The sequence below is a fragment of the Doryrhamphus excisus genome, linkage group LG1, assembly GCF_037039965.1.
Source record: "Doryrhamphus excisus strain RoL-2023G ecotype Guam linkage group LG1, RoL_Dexc_Guam_v1.1, whole genome shotgun sequence".
In the NCBI taxonomy this organism is placed as follows: domain Eukaryota; kingdom Metazoa; phylum Chordata; class Actinopteri; order Syngnathiformes; family Syngnathidae; genus Doryrhamphus; species Doryrhamphus excisus.
Window position 1 is genome coordinate 15,236,076 of NC_136357.1, and position 25,060 is coordinate 15,261,135.

The 25,060-nt window shown below is 40.0% G+C and overlaps 1 protein-coding gene across 5 annotated transcripts in view; it reads right to left on the bottom strand.

Moving 5' to 3' along the window:
- LOC131131664 (pleckstrin homology domain-containing family A member 7) overlaps window positions 1–25,060 on the bottom strand; it is a 104,510-nt gene that overhangs the window by 23,435 nt on the left and 56,015 nt on the right. For all 5 annotated transcript variants that reach the window (XM_078790953.1, XM_058076555.2, XM_078790954.1 and 2 more), the window contains 4 exons: window positions 18,821–18,941; window positions 11,666–11,770; window positions 9,191–9,263; window positions 4,987–5,087 (listed from right to left, as the gene is read on the bottom strand). In XM_078790953.1, the coding sequence (XP_078647079.1) occupies window positions 4,987–5,087; window positions 9,191–9,263; window positions 11,666–11,770; window positions 18,821–18,941 (400 nt within the window). The remainder of the gene's footprint in view (window positions 1–4,986; window positions 5,088–9,190; window positions 9,264–11,665; window positions 11,771–18,820; window positions 18,942–25,060) is intronic.

Here is a 25,060-nt window from a genome sequence, read left to right on the forward strand (position 1 = left end):
CTGATACACAATTTCAATTATTCTCACATACAAGAAAACACAGAAGTTATTTCATTTCAATTCATCCATTCTCCAATCCATTGGTTTGTGGTCTGGATTTCCACTTCCAGGTCTTCCTGTTCTTTGGTGTTGTAGAATGTCATTGAATGTGGACACATGGGTTCCTAATTCCAGTCCACAGAGCAGGCCTGTGCAACGTGGCAGTGATGTCAAATGTTGTTGAATGTAATCCTTCCAACTGCATTGTTCTTCCTTTGTGGTTTGTATCCTCCAGTTTCCTTGTTGTCATGGTGATGTGATCTTTAATATTTATCCAAATTGTTCATATCATTGACAACAAGCACTCCTGCATCTACTGGTCCTCCATTTAGCTTGATGTAGATTTTGCTGTTGGCGCTCCCAGAACTTTGGATCTATCCCTGCTTCTCAAGTCTCTTCATGCTTAATCATGTAGAAAATCCTAAAAAAAAAAAAAAAAAAAAACAGTCTAGCTATGCCAACGACCAACTTTTTAATTGCAGTCATTGGCCAGTCTACCCCTCATTATTATGCATGGTGTCCCTAAAGTCTGGACACAAAGGAAAATTTATATATTTTATTCAATTGAAATATTAACAGATAACATCTTCAATATTTGTAATGGAAATATTGATGCACTTTCCAAGAGTCATTTTTTACGTGAATCGTTGTTGGCACCCTTCTGTTGGAATAAAGGCTTGGAGATAGACACAGTGCAGTGTGTTGTTGGGTGGACAGAGAACAGACCACTTCCATAATGGGAAGAATACATTAAACAAGAAGAAAGATGTCCTCCATTGTTCTCCATTTTTGACTGTGTACCTTCCTCCTCATCTTGATGATAATGATGATAATATTTACGTAGCCACATTTCCTTTCACTCCTCTGTTTTACTTTCCATTCATCACTTCCTTCCCTTCCTGCGTCCCCTCCTTTCAGCACACACATCAGTCTCACGTGTTTTCCCATGAAGGGTTTCCAAAAGGAGACATGCGCTCACTCTTTGTCCGGCCGCTATTTAAAGCGTCATTGTGCAGGCAAAGATAAGCCTCAGCACCACACAGCCACTGATAAGCTACATTCTCCCAAAGTCAGATTGAATTTACAGTGGAAAAAGCATCCAAATGGAGACAATAATAGCCTCTGGGTGTCTCCCTTTCATGACATGTCTGCTTTCACAGGCAAAAAAAACACTGAGTGCTGGCTCCATTTCTAAAGATGCATAAATCCTGTTATGAGGTATAAAAAAAGCTTTAATAGAACTCTCCAATATGCACCTTCTTCTATTTTTCTGAAAAAGCGTGAGGTGAAAAAAGTCCAACATAACAAGAATACTTCTTTCAGCCATTAGTGGACTACATGCATGTGGAAGACGGGGCGACAAAGGAATGGATGTGCCACAGAAACCCCAAAACCACAAAAAACCAAAGACAAAGTAAAAAGAAGACGTCACAAGTTAATTTCAAGACATGCACAAAGATGAGAGAGGGATATACAAATATATATTTATGTATATACTCCCCTTCCAAACAAACATCACATCAAGGGAAGACAGCACAAGGTGCACATCAGTACCTATTCACGTGAGGACTGGCACCGCAACGCCACACACTCGCAGGGTGGTGGGAGGGGCCTCCCAGTCGGGCAGCCAACCAATGGGAACAAGAGAGGGAGGTCATGAATGAGGGAGGTGGGGCAGGAGGGGGAGGTGACTCACACTCGTACATCAACTTGTGAGAGTCGTGGCCATCACGTGCATGGCAGCAGGTGAGGTTTACACACGTTGAAATCACGCAGCAAAGTTTGTTTTAAGCCACTTCCAGCCCCGCAGGGATGGAGGCTAGCCACATACGCACTAATACGCACTAATATACGGGCCTTGTGATATTTTTGTCTTCTGAGGTATTTTTCTATGTTTATTTTATTTATTATTAATTGCTTTATGTTTCCTACTGGTCACTTGTCACAAAAAAAAACGGTGTCCTAAAACATTTGCCATATGGTAGACAAACCGTATACACATATGTTAATCCTATGATTGTGTGGAAAGTTCCGCGGTATTTGTTTGCTACTGCATGCATGTTTTCCTTCTGCTCTGTTTCCCTACACTTCCAAAAATAAGCCACACACATATTTATAGCAGAGATGTGGAATCCCAAACATTATCTAGAGAGGTCGGAATGCAACGTGAGTAACAGCGAGTTCCAACATGACAATGTCTGACATTGCACACCCCTAAAGTCTGGACACAAAAATGCATATTATAAAATCATTGTAAAAGATATATATTTAATATGTTTAATTGACAGTGTGATTGAAAAGTAACTTCCGAGGTATGAATGCGAGTGTGAATTATTTATCTATATGTGTCCTGTGATTGACTGGCGACCAGTCTAGGGTGTGCCTGGGCCAAGTGGTTAGCATGTCAGAAGATTGCTTGGGCATCTCTGTGTGAGGCTTGCATTTTCTCCCCCCAACACATTGACAAAGCTAAGCTAAGCTTTGATTTGTATTTGATGTGTGATGTCAGCTGTTACATTCATTTATGTATTAATTTATTTTATGCGGTCAAAGTCTATCTATAAAGTCATTACTGGCTGTAATCAAATTGCCCTTCCGGGGGTAATAAACCACTATAAAAACCTGGAATCATGAACAGTACAGACCAGGCTGGTTTCCTAAAGAGCAAGCTCAAGTGGAAACTATATATAAATATGCTACTGTATCATAGTGCAGCAGGCATGGTCACTGCTACTGGCTGGCAGACGACTATGAAAAATGAAAATGATGCTTGCAGGACTAAAAGGTTGCTCACTGGATGCTAAGCTTAAAGGTCTATTCTTCAAAAGACGATACAGATGCTTTTATTGAGGATACTTGTGACACATTCCCCATCTACTCTACTTAAAATGCACTCATTAGAATGACTGGCACAATTTAGCCCATCCGGCAGATGTCTGGTGGGATACATCGTGACGATTTATGACAATGAATGTCCCCTTATCTTTGTAAAGGCAAGATGTGAATACAGCTCTTGTATTGTGCGGGTGTTGTAAAGTCTGAGTTAGTCCATTTGTGGCTTACACTTGTGCCAAAGGGAATCCATCACATAATGGCCTGAATGACAGCAGTAATCCGTTTCACTCCAGCAGGTGCTCCGTGCCAAATCATAGCAGCATTCGCTAGTAAAAACTAATATTAACACATGGGCAATGACTATATAACTATATCTGTATGGTGCTTAGTAAAATGACATTTAGGAAACCTGTACTGCAAATCTGTCAGGTGCACTATGATCCATCCATCACATACGGTATGTAATAGAATTGACATAGGCTAGCTGAGGTGGTCAGGATTTATGAGTTGCCAGTCAGAAATGGAAACACAAATTTCTCAATTGGAAAAGTAGAGACTTTTATGCTTATGGATAGATTTATTAACATTTTATGATTACAATTTTAATGCTACAACTGTGCAGTGAATTATGTCTGCTGTGGCACGTTTGGGGGGCACAAACACACACACGCACAACTGTCATGTGATCTCTCCTCTAAAGTTACTTCTGAGATGCACGCATGCAGTGTGTGTGTGTGTGTTGGGGGACTGGGCTGATCAATATAGAATACAAATAAGTGGACACATGCATGCGTGCGGTGACGCCAACTGTGTTGCAATCACACCTCGATTTCACAACCTTTCATAATAGAAAGACTCCAAAATTATCAAGAAAAGCAAAACATAAGTCCTCTGCACGTGATACATTGTAAAATGCAACCATGTAGAGACAGAAATGACACGCTATCATGTAAAGAACACATTTACTAGACCTATTCCTAAAATAGAACTATTCTATACTGACAGTCAATAGAAACCATGGCAGTAGAAGGGTTGCAATTATACCTTATAGATTAATTGTTGACTTAGTGCTCGGGTAGTTGAGGTAAGGAGTTGTCATGTTGTCACAGTTTAACCCAACATGGGTTTGGTTGGGTGGACCAAATACACATTGTGCTATACTCGGTGGGGTCTGCATCATTTGAGGATTGAGTTGTGTTGATGATACACCGCATCCAGAACGAGACAGAGTGACAACTCCCGACCTACATCTGATTGCAACAACCGCGGGACTGTTTTCGCCATGCTAGTCGTACAGGACGAGAAACACTCACCAGGAACGATACCCTAATCAGCAGCCTCACAGTGCGTGGACCAAGTATTTAACACAATTTTCGTGAGCGACGCAGTCCAGCACAACTCGGCGCACCCACGCTTCCTTCCCTCCCACCACCGCAAATGAGACAGCCAAGTGTAATCCTAACCAATCAATTGAACGCCTCTCATTACCTTCAAATGCACATCAGAGGCAAACCCCAATTTGCATCGCCACTTATACCACCTCGTTGGACACATGTAATCTGTTCCTAAGTTCCAGACTTTCAAAGTTTCTACTGACTGTCAGTGTATATGAACCGTATCCTTACATTACTTCTGCAGAAAAAAATAGCTTTCTGATGATTTTTAAGAAGAAAAGGAAAAGAAGTTATGTTGTGGAGAAGAAGTTATGTTGCATGACATCAAAGCAGTGAAATGTAAGCAATTTTTCTTTGTAAAACCTTGAACTGGTTATCACAACTTGACTGACATTGACATCATGATTATTGGGACCAAAATGATCAATATCATGTTAATTTTGATGAAAATATGTTCACACTTTGACCGCAGTCCTCTTTGTAAACACGGAAATAGGTCAATCTTATGCTGTTTCATCCCAAACTACATCACTTTATATTGTAACCAACCAAATTCCCTTCTTGACTGTTATTTGGTAAGAAATCACTACAGCAAACCAGATACTTTGGTATGGTACACTTGAATCTAAATTTCTCAATCTCAACTTCAATTCAGTCAACAAGGATGAAGATGTTTTAAAATGAACACACAAGCAGAAAAAGGAAGAGGCCAACGTACCTTGAAGGCATACTTGCGGCTTATGTGGTCCTCTGCTCCCACGGGTGAAATGACATAGCTGGGAAGAGGAATGCTGCCGAGGACCGCCTCCTCTCTACTGTCTGTGGGGGTGAGGGAAGGAACCAGTCAGTATCTGGTGTGACCACTCAGGGTGTCCCCATACAACCACATTGCAAGCTAGATTAATGGTCGATACCAATATGAATCAGACATCAGCATGACTCATATATAATTTTAATGACTTACTTTGTAGTGTGGAATGTTTGAAACATTTTGATCAGGTGATATTAACCAAACAGAGAACGATACTCAGCAACAGCAGATAGGAGAAAAACTAAACCATTTATTTCTCTGAGCATATGAGGCAGGGGTGTCAAACTCATGCCATAGAGGGCCGAGATACTGCAAGTTTTCTTTCTACACCAGGGGTCTCAAACACGCGGCCCGTGAGCCAAATGTGGCCCGCAGGACACTAGTTTGAGGCCCCCGCCTTGATATGAAAGTTTAATGTTAGTGCGGCCCGCACAAGTTTGGATGCTGTATGGTATCATGTACCCAGAAAAAATTATTATGTTTGATTAATGTCCATGTTAAAGGTTAAATAACTGTTAATAGTTATCCTCCTTATCCATGTGAAAGTGGTAAGTTTTTGGCTATTTAAGTTTAAAGGAAATAACTTGAAGGCTACCGTTAAGGTTGCTAGCTCTTTAGTTTGCGAGTTAGCATGCGTTACAAGACCCTGCAGCTGCGCAATATGTTGTAAATAAAAAGAGTATAAATGTGACTATAGTCGTGTTTTGTCATGTCTACAGGGCTCTAATAATGCTTTGTTCTTTTTAATCTGAAAAAAATAATTTGTCTACCCACCAACTATATGTGGTTTCTTAAGTTTTTATTATTTGCCGTTTTATTATTATTATATTTATTTATTTATTACTGATTGATTGATTTTCTTTATTCTTGATTTGTTTATTTTTCATCTTATTTTGTGTAGAAAAATAAAAATTAAGATATTTGAGAACAGTGGAATGTTTTATCAGAGCTTTTCTTGTAGAAAATCGGAACCAAAGCAAAGTTTACTCCTTTTTCTGTTTTTAATAAATGCGTTGTTTTTTTTTTTTTTTGGAAAACCTGATGCGGCCCAGCCTCGCCCAGACCCAAGCTCCAGTGGCCCCCAGGTAAATTGAGTTTGAGACCCCTGTTCTACACAATCACTAAAGCAAGTGATTTTAATGATCAACACCTCCATCTATTTGAGGAAGAAGCTCATCAATTAAATCACCAGCTGGAGAAACTGGTTGGAGAGAAAACCTGCAGTTATTTGGCCCCCCACTGACACACGTGATTTGAGGCATAAGTTTCCTCCACAAGGTAGTGGCAGCTCAGCATAATATAGCAAGGTTCGATGTGCTCAATTAAGCGTTTAAACCAGACCGGATAGACATGCTGGGGTGGTTTGTGCACCAAATATTATTAAATATTATATTTATTGATTTATCTGTACTGTACAGACTGAACTTAAACCAGGAAAATGCAACATAATGGAGAACATACAAGCATATCAACAGTCAAATTGCATGTTGAGTACGATATATTTGTACATGTTAGTAAGTCTGCATTAAAACAAAAGCCCCCCCCCGACAGCTCCCCGCAACACAGATGTGACCAGGATGCCCGGTTTTTAATGGTTTAAAATGCTAAACATTGGGCAAACAAGTTAATAAAGATGTTACTATAAACACAGTTTGACTCTGGAACATTAATTCCAATGGCATACATATTTTTGAAAGCCAAATAAATCAGGTTGTTGTTTAAACTATTTTCCAACAACAATTCACCAACACAAACAGGCAATCCATCTGAATTAGTTTCTATAAATAAGATTGACTTAGTATTAGTTTCCACTAAGCGCGTGTGAGCAAGTGTGTGTGCGTGATTATCACATTGTAAAATGCAGTGAAAATGTGAAAATATGTGCACCTTTGCACTGGTGCTCGCTGAGGCCCGATTAGACCACATTATAAGGGGAGCTAATTGGTTAAAAATAAAACAAGGACCTTTGGAGGAGACATTCCCTAAACAGTGTGGTAGCAAAAAGATGGTGTGTTTATCTGAGCTCTCACAACACACACACACACACACACACACACACACACACACACACACACAGACACAGACTGTTGCCGCCATACTTGAGAGTGCAAATGCCAGAATGCAGTGAGACTCAACAGTGCTCACAACATTCTTTACAAAACAAGTGAAATAATGAAATGTAAAAGAAGATGGAGGGGCGGACATTATGTAGCTTTTCATCATCTCCAGCGGATGAGTGGAACCTTTGAAGTGAGGGCAAACAGGAGGAGAAAAAGAGAGAATTGATTTCCTTCCCGGACCAAAGTGAGAGTGCAGCAGGGTGTGTACCAAAGTATTAGTCTGACATGATAGAGATTAAATCATTGTTAAAAGTCACGTCAAGCTGCAAATGAGGACTCATGTCACCTTGACACTTGCATGCATTTTGCCTCTGCATTGTCCCACAATTCCAAGAGATTTTTACATGGTACGCCTGAAAACCATGAAGACATGTTTGTGTTTAATTCATATATAAGTTAAGGACGCAATTCGCGACCGAATTTGGTGCACATGTACTGTCACCACCACTTCTCGTATCCGTGGCATTATATGCTTTGTCCTGCATGAAAGCAGGCAAAACTCATACAATTGTTGTGTGGGTAGTTGAGAACCAATTCTTCTTTGTGAGGATCCTTGGGTTCTAGGTGTGTCCCAGTTCAGCAAGCCAGGTGTCCTCATAGTCCATCTAGTGTACAGTCTTGGCCAAAAGTTCAGTGTCAAAATTTCAGCGAATGCCACAGTTTGCTTCATCCGTGTTTTCCGATATTTTTGTCAGATGTTACATAATATACTGAAGCATAATCAAATACATGCTAAAGGATTTTATTAACAGTTACATTAAGTTTATGCAAAGAGTTGATATTTGTGTTGACCCTGTCAATTCTCTACTGAGGCACATATTGACACGTCAGCCCATTATTTGATTGTCCACCCATCTCAAGGATTACCCACAAGTTCTCAAGGGGATTATCGTTTGGGGTATGGACCCAAATGTTGATGCTTTGTTGCCCAAGCCTTTTGACTTCATGACAAGGTGCTTCATCATGCTGGAAAAAAACTTGTTTGTTACCAAACTGTTGGTGTGAGGATGTTTTGGTACCATTCCTTATCCATGGCTGTGTTCTTAGGCAGAATTTGCTGAGATGCAACCCCATACAAAAGGGTTGCAGGATACTTTAATGCTGGACCGATGGTAGCTCACCCTTTCCTCTCTGGACAAGCTATTTTCTGGATGCCCCAAACAATCAGAAGAGGGATTCATCAGAGAAAATGACTATACCAGTCCTCAGCAGTCCAATTCCTGTACCATTGCAGAATACAAGTTTGTCCCTGATGTTCCTGGGGAGAAGTGGCTTCTGGTAAGCATGGCTAACAGACGAACAAAGACACAAATCCCCATTTTTAAAGCTGCCAGTCTTCACTCAGTCAGAATGACAGAGTCATCTTTAACCTACGTTAACCAGATAATCACTAATATGTCAGCTGGTCCTTTTGTGGCAGGTCTGAAATACAGTGGAAATGTTTTAGTGGGGATTCAGTTCATTTTGACAAAGAGGGACTTTGCAGTCATCTTTTCACTCATCATAACATTCTAACAACTTTTATGGCCACTACAACCCAAAACCACTCATTTTATTGAGAGAGCTAGCAAATGTGGAAAAGGGTCGACAGAAACTGTTGGGAAAAGAACAGGTTGTAGGTCAAAGGTTAAAGGGACTCGTAGCAACAATTATGCTGCTGCCTTGAGTGAGCTAATTTTCCAACGTGCTGCAAGAATTATATCCCGTCCTTTTCATGCACACATACAAAAACACAGGCACTAGTTTATGCTAATGATAGAGATTTGGCAAAGTTTAGCTAATGACGTTAGTTTTCCAACCACATCATGACAGAAAACTGTTGGTGGCTTCTTAGGAACTGTTCTTGCGTGTGTGTGCAAGCGATACGGGGATATAGTACATGTGTATACTGAGAAAGGTCTCACTGCTCTGTGAGCAGTTAGTTCGCCTGCTTTTAAAGTAGGCCTGCCCTAATTCTGCTCTGTTTCTTGGCAGACATTCAACAGCTTTACCTTTGTAGTAGAAGAGGCAGAAATCAGCCAAGACGAACCACTTCCTCTTCCACAGACGCATCCCAGAGCTGTCCTGCAAGGAGACAAGAGGGGAATCACAGTGTCAGTCATGCATGAATGATGAGAGATGAGAGGCGTTAGCTTGAGACCGACACAGAAGAAGTAGAGTGGATACACACAGGAAGGGAAATGAACAAGGATACAAGCATATAGAGAAGAGATAAAGAGTGAGCAGTGTTTGTCCTAGTTCAGTGGATCACTGAATTTGTATCTGCCTGCTATGAGTCTGAAAATGGTACAAAGTGAAGAGACTCCAAAGGCATCGAACGACCTCAAATGTCTGTGTGCATATCTGCGGATTAAAATACGAAGACCAGTTGAAAAATGGCAAGATTTTTTATTTTGCACTGTTGGATCTTAAAGAGGTTCTAAGTAGAGCTTCAAAATGCAAAAAGAATGGGAGTGAGACTAAACCATTTTTCAGTAAGCAAATTACCATTAAACTCATCAGTTCATCAATTGATCAAAAAACCATTGCTCCAAAAAAAATAACAACCCTATAATAGAAATAAAATATTCAAAAAAAGAGTCAGTAATGATTAGCTGCACCATTCCCGTTAATCACTTCAAAAATGGATTTGGGCATGCCTGATGCCAGGGTTTCCAGGAAGACAGTTGGAATGTTGGCCCTTTTGGACAACATGGCTTCAAGGAGGGCATCCACTGTCTGGAACTGATGTCCACTTTCATAAACATGCCTTGTCATCCATCCCCAAATGAGGGGAACACACATGGAGGGTAAAAAAGATATTATTCCTCTGGAAGAAGTCCTATGTCAGGTAGGCATCATGAACTTCAGCGAACTGTTGAGACTACCACACAGATGAGGGCCTTTAGTCATGAGGGATGCCTCCTGCACAGCCATCTGCCAATGATGCCTCTCCACAACCTGAAGCTCCACTGTTCCGTTTAAGGAAAGAAAAAACATGCCAAATCATGATGCCACCCCAGATCCATTGTGCAGTTTGGAAAACATGTCACGTGGGACCTCCTTGTCATCCCAGTAACTTTGGAACGCATCGGGATTACATTTTTCTCATCAAGAATAAAACTGTCTTCTATACTGTTTGGTGCGCCCATGCAAATTTGGGGAATTTTGTGGCGTTGAAAGACCGTGTCTTGATGGACAGCAAATAACACATTTTTGGGTGCACCACATGACTTTTTTCTATAATATTATCATCTTAAGAAGTTTAAAATCACCTTCTTACTGTGCCCAACCTCAGCAGCAATGCACACGGCAAGAGGCCTTTCTTATGCAGCTCAACTATTCAACAGCAATCAAAGAGAGAAAGCTTTTTTTTTGCCTCTGCCATCAAGAGATCATGACAGTGTGACAAGGTTTTGGCTTTTAAAGTTCATTCATTCATTCATTTTCTACCGCTTTTCCTCACGAGGGTCGCAGGGGTGCTGGATCTTTGGGCGAGAGGTGGGGTACGCCAGCCAATCACAGGACACATATAGACAAACAACCATTCACACTCACATTCATACCTATGGACAATTTGGAGTCACCAATTAACCTAGCATGTTTTTGGAATGTGGGAGGAAAACGGAGTACCCGGAGAAAACCCACGCATGCACGGGGAGAACATGGAAACGGCCAAAGATGGCCAAGGGTGGAATTGAACCCTGGTCTCCTAGCTGTGAGGTCTGCGCGCTAACCACTCGACCGCCGTGCCACCCGCTTTTAAAGTTTATGTTCTCAAACTTCTTACCTGCTGATGAACAGCCTGTTCCGAAATAATGGTTGTTTGCAATGATAGGCAATGATGACTCTGAAATGGTTTCGTGTCACATATTTTACTATTTTGAAGCTTTAAGTGGAATCACCTTACAATCCAAAAGTGCAAAATGTAAATTCTTGCCATCAGGTCTTTAAGGTTTTAATCAGGTGTGTGTGTGTGTGTGTGTGTGTGTGTGTACACATTTAGAAGGCTTTTTTTAAATCAAAACATGCTTCTTTTAATAAATGGAAGCTCAATTAAGATAGCTGTTGCTCTTCCTTGTTCATTGCGTTTCACCAACCTTTTGACATTTGATATAATTTTTGGTTCATGTTGCAATTAAGTATTGGAAGTATTTGATCCGATACTTACTAGCAAGCATTCTGATCCACACAGATCGGTTATGTGTCCACATAGTACACAACTTAGCATTGTGCCTTAAAGAAATGACTCATCATCTCAACTCTTTATGTGAATATAAGACGCCTGTCATAGAAACAGTCTCTTCCATTCAAACTTCTCCTCGACCAAGGGCAAGGCCACAGAGTTGGCAAAGTAACTCTGTGTCAAAATTGTTTACTACTGGTGCAATTATTCACAAATGGAAGGAGGTTAACCTACAAAATCAACAGGGGATGAATACTTCATCGGGCATCCCTCAATCAATGTAGTATGTGTATGTACTGACCTGTTTGTACAGCCATCCTCGAACCACGACAGGCACATTGGGATTCCTTTTAATGGCCTGTTCACGCTTGCCGAAAGAGTGCACCTTGCTGCTGGAGCGAGACCCCTAGAAAAATAAAATAGAGTGCTACTATGTAAATCACATTAACACAGCTTCTTAATTAATAATTCATCTTTTAGTCAGTAATAATGTGTGGCTGGCTGTATTTAGCTTGTTGAAATTAAATTAAAACCTCAGTCAGTGCTGCATACTGTATGTGGAAACAGACAGGACTCATGGCAGTACTTTGTCTTACTGACAGCAGTACTGCATGGACCTTCACCCACACCAGGGTAGTCTTTTTCAGGAAGCGCACTTGTTACATAAGCACAGCTACTGATCACTTTCCCCTGTACCTCCATGACAGAACCAGCTCATGCTGCTATGGTCGGCTGCAGAGGCGTTACTTGGCTTTCAGGACAAAAAGGCGGGGCGCCCAGAAGACGCACAGGATGTTACTGAACATTACATTCAAACTGGGGGAGCCCGGTGTTATAACAGTGAGGGCGCGGGGCTACCATGAGCATGCCCGCCTAAATAAATGGCTTATCCCCCCAAAATCGACATTTTAGAAGTGAAAACTCCTTCAGAAAAAGCCACAAGACAGCTTCACTCATTGCTCATCTCCGTGGTTCTGGTTCTTCACATGCCAGATAACCCCCCCTTCATTAACCATCCAAACATAAATGAGCCAAGACACAGCGCAGACTTTGAGGAAAACAGAGAAAGTGACCCATTAGACCAGGGCTCTCAAACTCAATTTACCTGGGGGCCACTGGAGCTAGGGTCTGGATGAGGCTGGGCCGCATCAGGTTAATATATATAGAAAAATAATAAAAATATCAATAAATATTAATTATATTAAATATTAATATATATATATATATATATATATATATATATAGTCTTGAATGCTTCTGCTATACCCTCCACTTTTTCAGTGCTTTGGTTATTTGCTAAAGCTCTGATAAAACATTAAATTATTATAAATTAATTTTTTTTAATTAAATTATTAAATAAATGTCAAATTTTTATTTTTCGACACAAAATAAGATGGAAAAATAAATAAGCAAATCAAAAAAACAAATGAAACAAATTAATTTTTATTTATTATTAAATTATTAAATAAATGTTTAATGTTAATTTTTATTTTTCAACGCAAAATAAGATGGAAAAATAAATAAGCAAATCAAAAAACTAATTAACAAATTAAACAAATTTAACTTTCATATCAAGGCGGGGGCCTCAACCGCGGGCCGTGAGTTTGAGACCCCTGCATTAGACAAATAATAATTAACAACAAAAACAACGATTAATATAAAGTTGGTTATTCTGGTTGTAGGATATATTTTTTTTAATGGGAGGAGATACAACGAATATACCATCAATGGTTCTCCTATTTGGTGATGTAGTGCAGGAATGCTGGGAAAAACAAGCAAGATGCCTGGATTAGCCTGATGTTGTGTTTAATGTGACTATCGGGAACAGATGACGTGTCCCACGAGGTGGTGTACGTGGTGCATGACGCAAATTGTGGCGTGCCGCTGATGTGCATTTAAAGGCAATGATAGGTGTTCATTTGATTGGTTAGGATTATACTTGGCTGTGTTAAACCCTCTCACGCCTTCTTTTCCACTTGCGCCAGCGGGAGGGATGGAGGCGTGGGTGCACGGCACTGCGCCGCGTCCACAAAATTTGAGCATAGGTCCGCGATTACCGAGTGCAGACATAGTGTGTCGAACATTAATGCACCTTTCGCAGTGATAGTGCGCTGCTTCTGGCTACAACAACAGTTTGGTGGATATTTCACGTTCATGTTCACAAAAACAGTCCTGTGTGAAATGCCGTTGACAGATGGGAATATTTTTCTCTTGCTGGGAATCACAAACTCCACTCACTTTTGCCTGAGGTTGCCTCAAAGAAAGATTTCCTGGGAGCCATAGCTAGTAAACAGTAAAGCGCATGTGACATCACAGTGTATAGATGTTGGCAGGGCTGGTATCAACATTAACGTTTTCTCCTTACATTATTTTGTTATTTGTTTGCCATTTTAGTTCCATCCTATTTTTGGAAAATGCTCGATAAATAGTAAACATATGGCCCCCCGGGGCCGCACACAAACACCTGAGCTAAAAGAGTGACTAACCCCTAATGTTACCTTCATATACTGTATGATATAATATTGTTTGCACATTTTATAAATATCGCTACTGAAATGAGAAGAATGCAAAACACACAGGCAAATAGAAAGTTGAGTTTAATACAAAAAAAATAATCTCCATAGACGTGTGTGTTTGCATTCACATCAGTTCATCTGGGCACTAGCTGACAGACACTGTGTGTGTGCGTGTGCGTTTGTGTATGCTGACCATGCCAGGAAGCACACTTAAACATTGTGCACATATCTCATTACGCAATCTTCAAGACGGATATCAAACGAAAGCAAGCTTGAGCGCTCCATACAGACATACACGCACACACGCACGTCACATCAAGAAATATTTACATAATTCAGCTTGTCTGAAAAGAAGTAAAAAGAAGGCAGATTTTTTTAAATCCTACTCCTTCTCCATGTCTCTGAAATTGGTGATAATTTGATCACACTTAATAATTCATGTGTTTACATTTTTCATTGAAAATGTGTTCACTTGCTTTGTTTAAGGTGTCCATTATAATATGAAGAGAAAATAATACAGAATGAGAAGGACGGAATAGAATATGACAGAATAGAAGGCCACATGCTGAAAAAAGAAAAACGTGGAGACACATTTTGACTTTTGGCTTTACTTTCTCTGACGTTGTATTAATGCATGCTATCGGCTGTCCATTGTTGTGCATGTGATTAAAATGGCTGACAACCTCCATCTTCATCCGCTGTGGAATACATACGTAAACGAGATGGCTGCAACGCTCGCGGCTGATCAATCTTCATCATGTACACATTGATGGACAGCCGGTAGCATGCATTAATACAACGTGAGAGAAAATAAATCCAAAAATAAATTTGTGAGGTCTGATTCCCCCCCCCCCAAGGAGGCATTTAGCTCATGCAAATACATTACTCTTTCAAATGCATATTATTTTGAGAAGTCAAACTCCAATATACAGGACTATATTTCTCATCATTAAATTCAAACCAGAATAGTGTGGCGTAAGTCACTTTTGATTGATTACACTGCTGACGGGGAAGTCATACAACTTTTCACCCAAACAATCCCTTTAAGAAAGGGTCATTGTCGAGAAGAAGGACAAAGTAAGAAGCCAAAAACTTACCACTTCCACACGGAATAGAGGAGAATTTTTGTTCACTCTATCATGTCGGATAAGCCATGACCAGAATACTACATATGACTTGTCTTTCAATATTTTCATCTAATAATGGGCCATAGTCAACCACGAAATAGTAAACATTAACTATTTAATTCATTGTTGAAAAACCTTGATTGAGTGAGAGAGCAACGTTCAAACTGCGATGATTATTTTTAGGAAGTGACACAAGCTAATAACAACCGAGCTGTGGGCTGCAAATCACCCCAAGATGGCACTTGGGTTCAAACACAGCATTTACTTTAATTGTTTAATTGTTATCAACAGTAATTATGCTGGAATTATATCAGAGGTGGAATTGAAGCCATTCATTTTCCTGATCCTTGAGCAGTTACATCTCTTTGACAGCGATCATGTGTTTCGTTTTTCATTAAGTAGCACAAACATCAAAATGATTAAAACAACTGCAGATGAAAAATAAATGATATTCTGTGATTCGTGTAAAAGAAGTGCAAAGTAAATTGTGTGACAAAATGCAGGCTAATGATCGCCTGTGATGTGTTCAAAGTAGATCAGACATTTAGAAAGAGAGCAAAGCAAACAGCAACGACCCAGGAAGAAGAAGCCAGAATTCCTGGAAGACTCCTCCACTTTGATGCTTCCCGACGAGGTGGCAATGAGAACATCACAAACCAGGAACAAGGCAGCAGCGAAAATGAGAGCTCGGGGGAGAATTGTGATACATAACTTAAGGTGGAATGTACGACAATGTGGGTCTCTGAGCTCTGTGATGTTTTGTCACAGGCGGAATGAATGTGATTTATTTGGCCATGGCAGAGCGCCACACAAGGGGGGAGCAGCTCATCTTTCCTCTGAAAGAGTTGTTAAAAAAGAATCCTTGTCAGAATGAGACAGCTATATTTCCCAGGCTGTTCCATGGCAGGGGTGATGAGCCAAACAGAGGGCATAGCAACCATGGCACGGCGTCTTGACGGATGCCCGTCATTAAGCCACTGCCCCTCATCACACATGAGCTGCCAAGTCCCAAGAAATATTGATACATTAAAAAGACATGTTTTTTGACACATTTTGGCCATTTCTTTTTTTGTGACGATTTTGAAAATGTCCAGCTTCAGCTTTTGTGTGTTGCCTGGTAAAACAGAGTATAACAATGCTTGCTAGCACTCTAGGAAGATTAACAAAAGACAGGGCATTCAAAGTGACGTTATGTCCAGAGACCACGGACTACCTAACAATGACAGACTCTGACAATGGTAAGAGGGAACCGGCATGTTTGATTGTGTCTCTTAGCCAAAAAGGTTTTCGAGCCCTGCTTTGACGAAAGAGAACGAATGAGAAAAACCAGTGAGTAGCAAAAACAAAAATACACAATTGCACATAGAAAGCGTGAGGGATCAAAAAAATAATGGGGAGTTTAAAAAAAAAAGTAGTGAAGGGTAGGGTTGGGCATCGGACATCGATTGGAACTGGTTCTGACATTCAGATTCTCCCAGAATCGCACATTTTTAAAACTTTGGGTGCCTACGTTCAGTGATTGGCCAGTGGGATAACACCAAACAAGAAGACGTGGCAGGAAGCCTTTGTGTTCATCCATTATAGCCATGGACAGTGTGTTCGCTACTTTGGCTAAAATTGTACAAAAATGAGGACTGTGTAAAGGAGGATGCACCACACGCAGCATTAAACACCTCTGGATTCATAGTTTATAGCGGCCCGCAGGCCACATGTGGCCCGCAGGACACTAGTTTGAGGCCCCCGCCTTGATATGAAAGTTTAATGTTAGTGCGGCCCGCGCAAGTTTGATATGGATGCTGTATGGTATCATGTACCCAGAAAAAATTATTACGTTTGATTAATGTTCATGTTAAAGGTTAAATAACTGTTAATAGTTATCCTCCCTATCCATGTGAAAGTGGTAAGTTTTTGGCTGTTTAAGTTTAAAGGAAATAACTTGAAGGCTACCGTTTAGGTCGCTAGCTCTCTAGTTTGCGAGTTAGCATGTGTCTGAAGACCCTGCAGTTGCGCAATATGTTGTAAATAAAAAGCGTATAAATGTGACTATAGTCGTGTTTTGTCATGTCTACAGAGCTCTAATAATGCTTTGTTCATTTTAATCTGAAAAAAATAATTTGTCTACCCACCAACTATATGTGGTTTCTTAAGTTTTTATTATTTGCTGTTTTATTATTATTATATTTATTTATTACTGATTGATTGATTTTCTTTATTCTTGATTTGTTTATTTATTTTTCATCTTATTTTGTGCAGAAAAATAAAAATTAAGATATCTGAGAACAGTGGAATGTTTTATCAGAGCTTTTATTGTAGAAAATCGGAACCAAAGCACTGAAAAAGTTTGTATATTTTTCTGTTTTTAATGAATGCGTTTTTTTGGGGGGGAAAACCTGATGCGGCCCAGCCTTGCCCAGACCCTAGCTCCAGTGGCCCCCAGTGCCCCGTTTATGACACGCTACAGCGGACTTTTCACTGCGTTTTTGACGGGCTAAGCCAGACGTCTTCCAACCAATCAAGTAAGTAAAACAATAAATTACGTCGATCTTTTGCAAACATTGAAGCAGGAAACAAATGACACTTTATACTGTGAATATGGTGGCCAACAGCTGTTGAAAAGACACAAATGTCATGTTGGTGGTGATAAGAGAATAGCGAAACAAGAATAGGAAAAAATTGTCAGTGTCAAATAAAGGAAAAAAAGTAAGGAGAAAAAAAAAAAACAAGGTGAAGAGAGAGGAAAAACAAGAAAGTTGTCAGAACGTTGGCAGCACAGTGACAGCCGCAAGAAGAAATACACAACCTGTCAAGAAACAAACAATTCTGTCATTTCATCTTTGCAGGCTGCTACAATGAGCAAAGTAAGTATTTGATCCCCTGTTGATTTTTGTAACTTTACAACTTCACTTTAGAATGTCAAAAATAACATTAACGGTCATAAATTACAACTACACTGAGGGAAATAAGTATTTGATCCCATACAACCCAGCAAGCATTCTGACCCACACAGACCATAAAACACATAAATCAGTCGTGTATATTTAGCCAGGTATTCATATCTCAATTCATTATGGGGATAAAAGACACCTGTCAGAGAAACCGTCTCTTCCATTCAAACCTGTCCACCACCACAGGCAAGACTAAAGAGCCGTCATAGGACCTCAGGATCAAGATTATAGACCTGCACAATACTGGAATAATACGGGGTACCCTGGACTGTTCGCCGGGCACATATAGACAAACAACCATTCACACTCACATTCATACCTATGGACAATTTGGAGTCACCAATTAACCTAGCATGTTTTTGGAATGTGGGAGGAAACCGGAGCAACTGGAGAAAACCCACGCACGGGATGAACATGCAAACTCCACACAGACATGCCCAAGCGGAGATTCAAACCCAAGTCTAACCACTCATCCACAGTGCAGCCCCATGCAGGATTTCACCAGGTGAAATAAGAATGACCAGCCCAGAATGACCAGGCAGAGGCTGGTTAATGATGTCGAGGGAGTCGGCAAGAAAAGCATTAGTAACCTTAGATTGAGAGCCTGCTGTGCCTGCAAAGACCCTACTCAAGAGAACACATACTGGCCTGTCTGAACGTTTGGAATCAAACACCTGAATGATGCACACACGGCTTGGGAGAATGTGATAAAATACAAATGCTTATTTTCCCACTTTGTGCATATATGAGTGCATGTTCACAGGATGTGTGCCCACATACATGATGCAGATGTAAAAGAACAACCATTAAGAACTAACGGACCGAATGGCATTTAAGCAGGGTTAGTGTGCATTGTGGTCTCACTGACCTTGACCGTGGAGGTATTGTCCACAGTAGAAGAAGTGGTGATGGTGGTGGAAGCCTCGCTGACAGTCGCGCTGGAGAGCTGCTCACCTCCAGGTTGGGACATCATGCGTGAACCCTGCCGCCTGCACACACACAAAAGAAGAACACCCTTTCACAAAGTCCATGCTACATACAAACGGGATTCACACTACATCTGCATCTGATTTTGGTTTCTTCATTTTGCGTTTTTGGAGATTGCAGTACAACTAGCTGAGGCTTCACGGCTAGCTTCACGGTGGCCATTTGCAGGGCTGGACTACCTATCCAGACTGGAAGTGTTCCACCTACTGTAGTTGTTGAGCATGAACTAATGAAGCCTGATCGGATGAGAGGGGAAACATCTAAGACAACCTCATCAATCAATGCCCTGAGGTCATCTATACCCAAAGCTTAATTAATTGCTTATCAAATATTGATCGACACTGGATTGATGTTTGCGTCTTTAATGAATTAAAAAGTGAAGGCTATCAAAGTGGCCCCCGGCACGCTTTGATTTTTATATGTATACCGCTTCTTTGCCCCCACAGATTTGTCTCTGGATGAAAACATATGGGTCAGCGTGCTCGTCTCGCTTGACCTGTTAGCATATGTGACGAACTTGGCAAAAAGCAAGCGTGTCCACGGAATGCGCCAATTCCTAGGAGCAGCAGAATGTGCAGACAGTGTTATGTAAGTGAGTGCTTCAAGAGGAATAATCAGCAGAAAATGTCCCACATCTGAATGCAATAAACCCTTTCTGTGCCACTAAGGCAGTATATGGAAGTAGAAGTAATCTGAGCAAAATGTTGTGTCCATGGAAACATCAACACTTTGCTACATCTGGGCAAGAACATTTGCTGGTATAACCTTTGACTTGGAACAACAAAAGCGAAGGAAGTGAGAGGTATCAAGGTGAGGATTTCAAATCACTTTACAAAATCTAATCTTTTATGGCAACGAGAGGCTGCGAGACAGCAGCTGGCATCACAAACGAGGCAGGCAACCACTATGGAAGTTTTATAGTGGACAACTTGGAGGACACATGTAAATCTGCCTGATTAGAAACACCAGTGACATAAATGCATTCCTTGCTCCAATAAATCCTGCTTATTATCATTCCTACACAGAGTCACACATACTTTTTCTTTTAGGTCTTATTTGCCTGACACAACAAAGGGTGGTAAAAAGAAAAATAACAAGATAGAATATAGACAGGAAATTACTATAATCAGAATCAGCAGATCGGTGCATGCAAAATGTACAAATTATCTTCTTTTTGCACTTGTATGACACTTCAGAATATTTACTTTATTCTTTATTCTTCCAAATGGTAATGGTAATGGTTTTATTTCATTTGAACATGCATCAGATTACAATTGAATGCATCCCATAATCAGTTCACAGTTCCACATGTCCAAAAGGAGTAGGAAGAAGCAAAGCTTATTAAATCCTACACCTCCATCTGGTACTTTTACAATCAGTAACCGTTACATTTGTTCACTTCCTGCTTTCCATAATACAGTTTAGGGTTTTTTTGTTGTTTTTTTTAAATAATGCACCTCGTACCGAAGTACGAGGTGATATGACCATACAATGACATAATGAGTACCATAGTAAGTGTCAATATAGTGATATATATAGCACAAGTATTGGATGACATTTTTAGCTAATTGGTTGTTTTTAGCCTTATGCATTATTTTAGCTGTTTGAAGATGAACTATATCAGCAAGTTGAAGTATTTGTGATTTTAGAAATAAGGAGTTAGTATATTCTCTGTTGGCGGCATTATGAATTATCCTTGCTGACCTTTTTTGCAGTACATTTAGCGAGTGAAGATTGCTTTTATAGTTATTAGCCCATATTTCCACACAATAAGTAAGATATGGTAGAACCAGAGAGCAATAAAGAGTGTGAAGTGATTTCTGATAGAGAACAAATTTTGCTTTGTTCAATATTGAAATATTACTGGCACTTTATGTTGTATATTTGTAATATGAGGTTTCCAGCTCATATAGTGAAAACGTTATCACCAACATCAACAATGAATATTTTAGACTTTCAGCACTTCTGTGCCAGTGTGCCTGGCTGGCATCTTTAAAAGTTCACAGAGATTGAAAAGTCATTGAAATTCACTATGATGAGAATGTCAGCATGAAGAAAATTAAGCATGCCATGGAAGGAACGCATGGAAGACTTTGAAGTGAAGCAAGAGGCAGACGTCACACTTGCAGGATGCCACTTACCAAAAATAAGTAAATGACATTTCACTGCTTCAAAATTGTAAAATCCAAAGCAATATACTTCTCTCAGGAAGCAGCAGCAGCAGCAGCTGCCCACACAGCAACAGCTGACATTTCTACACATGGAGGACTTTTTAGTTCCATTCACACTTCCTTAACTGCTCCTTTCCTTTGTCAAGATTATTCCATTTGGCTTTCCTGTCAATGCATTCACCCACTGCACATTTCATTAGGCACGCCTACACACTATAATGACATCCAAGATATACTGTAATACAGGTCACTGTAGATAGTTATTGTCTGTTGCTGTGTTTCAGATCAGTACTACGCTTGATTAAGTATCCTGTGTATCGTTTACATACTGTATGTGATTTATGTGCCAAATTTGAAACAGTACCCGAATGGAAAACATTCGACAACGGAAAAAAAAATTCTAATTCATGCAAAACTATTTGACATGATGTGTGTCGCTCTTTTGCCGCCTGCTGCCTCTTCTCTTCCAGTGCACCCTGATTGGGTGCAGGCGGCGTGCTCCTGCACACACCTCAACCCAATTAGTCCAGGACTAAGTCAAGGACTTAGGCCTTGCTCTCAGATGTACTAACCACCAGATTGTCCCTCAAGCTTCCACAGTCCCAATCTGCTGTTTGTCCGAGCGAGCGGCCGGGTGCATGAACGTTCTGATCCCTTGCTTTCTGGCTTTTAACCATAGTCTTGTTGGTTTATGTCACAGAGTTTTTGATTACACCTGCCTAAATTTGCCCTCTCACCTTTTGTTTGTTTTTTGTTCTTGAGCCTCGTGCCTTGTCTTTTGCCTGTAAGCCTTGGTGCTATAGTGATTTTGGTTTTTGTATTTAGTCCAGAACAATATACTTAACAGTGGTTTTGTTACTTTAACCCAGGGGTCTCAAACACGCGGCACGTGGGCCAAATGTGGCCTGCAGGACACTAGTTTGAGGCCCCCGCCTTGATATGAAAGTTTAATGTTAGTGCAGCCCGCGCAAGTTTGATATGGATGCTGTATGGTATCATGTACCCAGAAAAAATTATTACGTTTGATTAATGTTCATTTTAAAGGTTAAATGACTTAATAGTTATCCTCCCTATCCGTGTGGAAGTGGTAAGTTTTTGGCTATTTAAGTTTAAAGGAAATAACTTGGAGGCTACTGTTTAGGTCGCTAGCTCTCTAGTTTGCGAGTTAGCATGTGTCTCAAGACCCTGCAGTTGCGCAATATGTTGTAAATAAAAAGAGTATAAATGTGACTATAGTCGTGTTTTGTCATGTCTACAGGGCTCTAATAATGCTTTGTTCATTTTAATCTGAAAAAATAATTTGTCTACCCACCAACTATATGTGGTTTCTTAAGTTTTTGCCGTTTTATTATTATTATATTTATTTATTACTGATTGATTGATTTTCTTTATTCGATCTTATTTTGTGCAGAAAAATAAAAAGTAAGATATTTGAGAACAGTGGAATGTTTTTTCAGAGCTTTTATTGTAGAAAATCACAACCAAAGCACTGAAAAAGTTTGTATATTTTTCTGTTTTTAATAAATGCGTTTTTTTGTTTTTTTTGAAAACCTGATGCGGCCCAGCCTTGCCCAGACCCTAGCTCCAGTGGCCCCCAGGTAAATTGAGTTTGAGACCCCTGATGTAGAATGTAGAAAAAGTAGTAGTAGATCAAATAATAGTCAAGTTCCAAATTCAGTCAAAATGTCCCCCATGCAGGAGTTTGGAGTCTGCTCTAAATACGGCAAAAGCTAATCTTACTGTGTATATATGTGCGTGTTTTACCTTGATGTTCAGCTCTTTGGCCACTAAACTGGGGAAGAGAGGCAGACGACAGCTATTCTTCTGGAAAAAGTTCTGAACACTTTCAAGGCCCTACTGATTGATTGATTTTCTTTATTCTTGATTTGTTTATTTTTCATCTTATTTTGTGCAGAAAAATAAAAATTAAGATATTTTAGAACAGTGGAATGTTTTATCAGAGCTTTTATTGTAGAAAATCGGAACCAAAGAACTGAAAAAGTTTGTATATTTTTCTGTTTTTAATAAAGGAGTTTGTCTTTTTTTTTTTTTGAAAACCTGATGCGGCCCAGCCTTGCCCAGACCCTAGCTCCAGTGGCCCCCAGGGAAATTGAGTTTGAGACCCCTGCTTTAACCTGTTGCTTTGTACTTTTCCCTGTGCAGACACCTTCTGTTAAACAAACATTTTTTGTTCCACTTCCTGCCTCTGCATCTTGGGTTCCGGACCAGCTCATCAGTTCTTGACACAATGCCTTCGAATTTTTATGAATTTTAGTGACATGCAAGTTGAACAGAACAGTAATTTAAATAATATAACTAGTATAGTATAAAATTCACAAAAATGGTCATAATTATCACAGCAAAACTAGTTAACCCTGCAAGAGTCATGTATTCATTGAGCAAAGTGAAGTTACTTACAGTATAAGTAACTACTACTACTACTTGCACACAACTTTAAACACTTGCTACAAGATGCTGGCTGCATCTTTTGAGGTGAAGCGTTTCGCTACTCAAAGGACTAAAGTGCGCTAGTTGAGACAGTGTTTCTTACTGTGTTGTACATTGCTATGGTGCGGCATTATAACATAACAGCTCTCATTTATTCATTTAACTTAACGCGCACACACATGCAGATGAGAGGCAGATATGTTATTCTGTTCGTGGTGCTTCCAAAATAAGAGATAATGTGTTCTCCGAACTGTAAAGTCCTGACACTTAAGCCACTTCACTCCATGATAACCGATCCGACGCCAGCATTCTCTCTCTCATGCATGCACGCATACACACACACAGGTGAGAAGCAGACAAGAAGTTATTCTGTCCATGGTGCTTCCAAAATAAGAGATAATGTGTTCTCCAAACTATAAAGTCCTGACACTTAAGCCACTTCACTCCATGATAACCTATCCGACGCCAGCATTCTCTCTCACGCGCACCCCCCCCCCCACACACACACACAGCTGTCAAGATTTCAGCTTTAACAGCATGTGAGTTGTCAGATTTGAAGTGAAATAACAAACGCAAAAGACTCAGTGAGTGCTGACTAACCGCTTGAAGAAGGCAAGAGTACCAACCCGCCTCACCATGAGAAACATGGACTGCAGGTTCCACATGAGCAGAACTTCAGGGTGAAGTTCACCAAGTGTCAGTGAAGGGAGGAGCAACGTCACAATTGAAATACAACAGATCAGACAGCAGTGGCTGAGCAAATAAGCGTTTGTCTTTTACAAAAGGGGAGAGCAGATTTTAATTGATCAAATGTAATAGAAGAAAGGAAGGTGATAAAACTAAATGTAAATAAGAAAATACCCGTTTAAAAACAATGACAGTGTATGTATATACAGTATATGGCTAACTGTTAAAGGGGACCTATTATGCTTTTTCCACTTTTCTGACCTATAAATGTAGTTAGAATGTTTTATTCTCAGGTTAAACGATGCCAAAGTTTCAGATAATGACGTTTGCGCATTTGGAAGTGAGCCCTGAAAGAAGTAGCGATGCTACGTTACCACTCTGAGTTCATGCACGGTAAGTCAGGGGTGTGCTCTATAGGAGTCCATGATCCAATACAAAGGATTAAAAAAATTTGCATAATAGAAAAAATAAGGATAAAATGAAAGCAAATGTAAAACTGGACGAAATGGACCAAAACGCATTTACAGTGCATCCGGAAAGTATTCACAGCGCTTCACTTTTTCCACATTTTGTCATGTTACAGCCTCATTCCAAATTGTATTAATTTAATCTCTTACCTCAAAATTCTACACAAAATACTCCATTATGACAATGTGAAAATGTTTTTTTTTTTTTTACTTTTTTTGAATTTATTAAAAATACAAAACTAAGAAATCACATTTACATAAGTATTCACAGCCTTTGCCATGAAGCTCAAAATTGAGCTCAGGTGCATCTTTTTTCCACTGATCATCCTTGAGATCTTTCTACAGCTT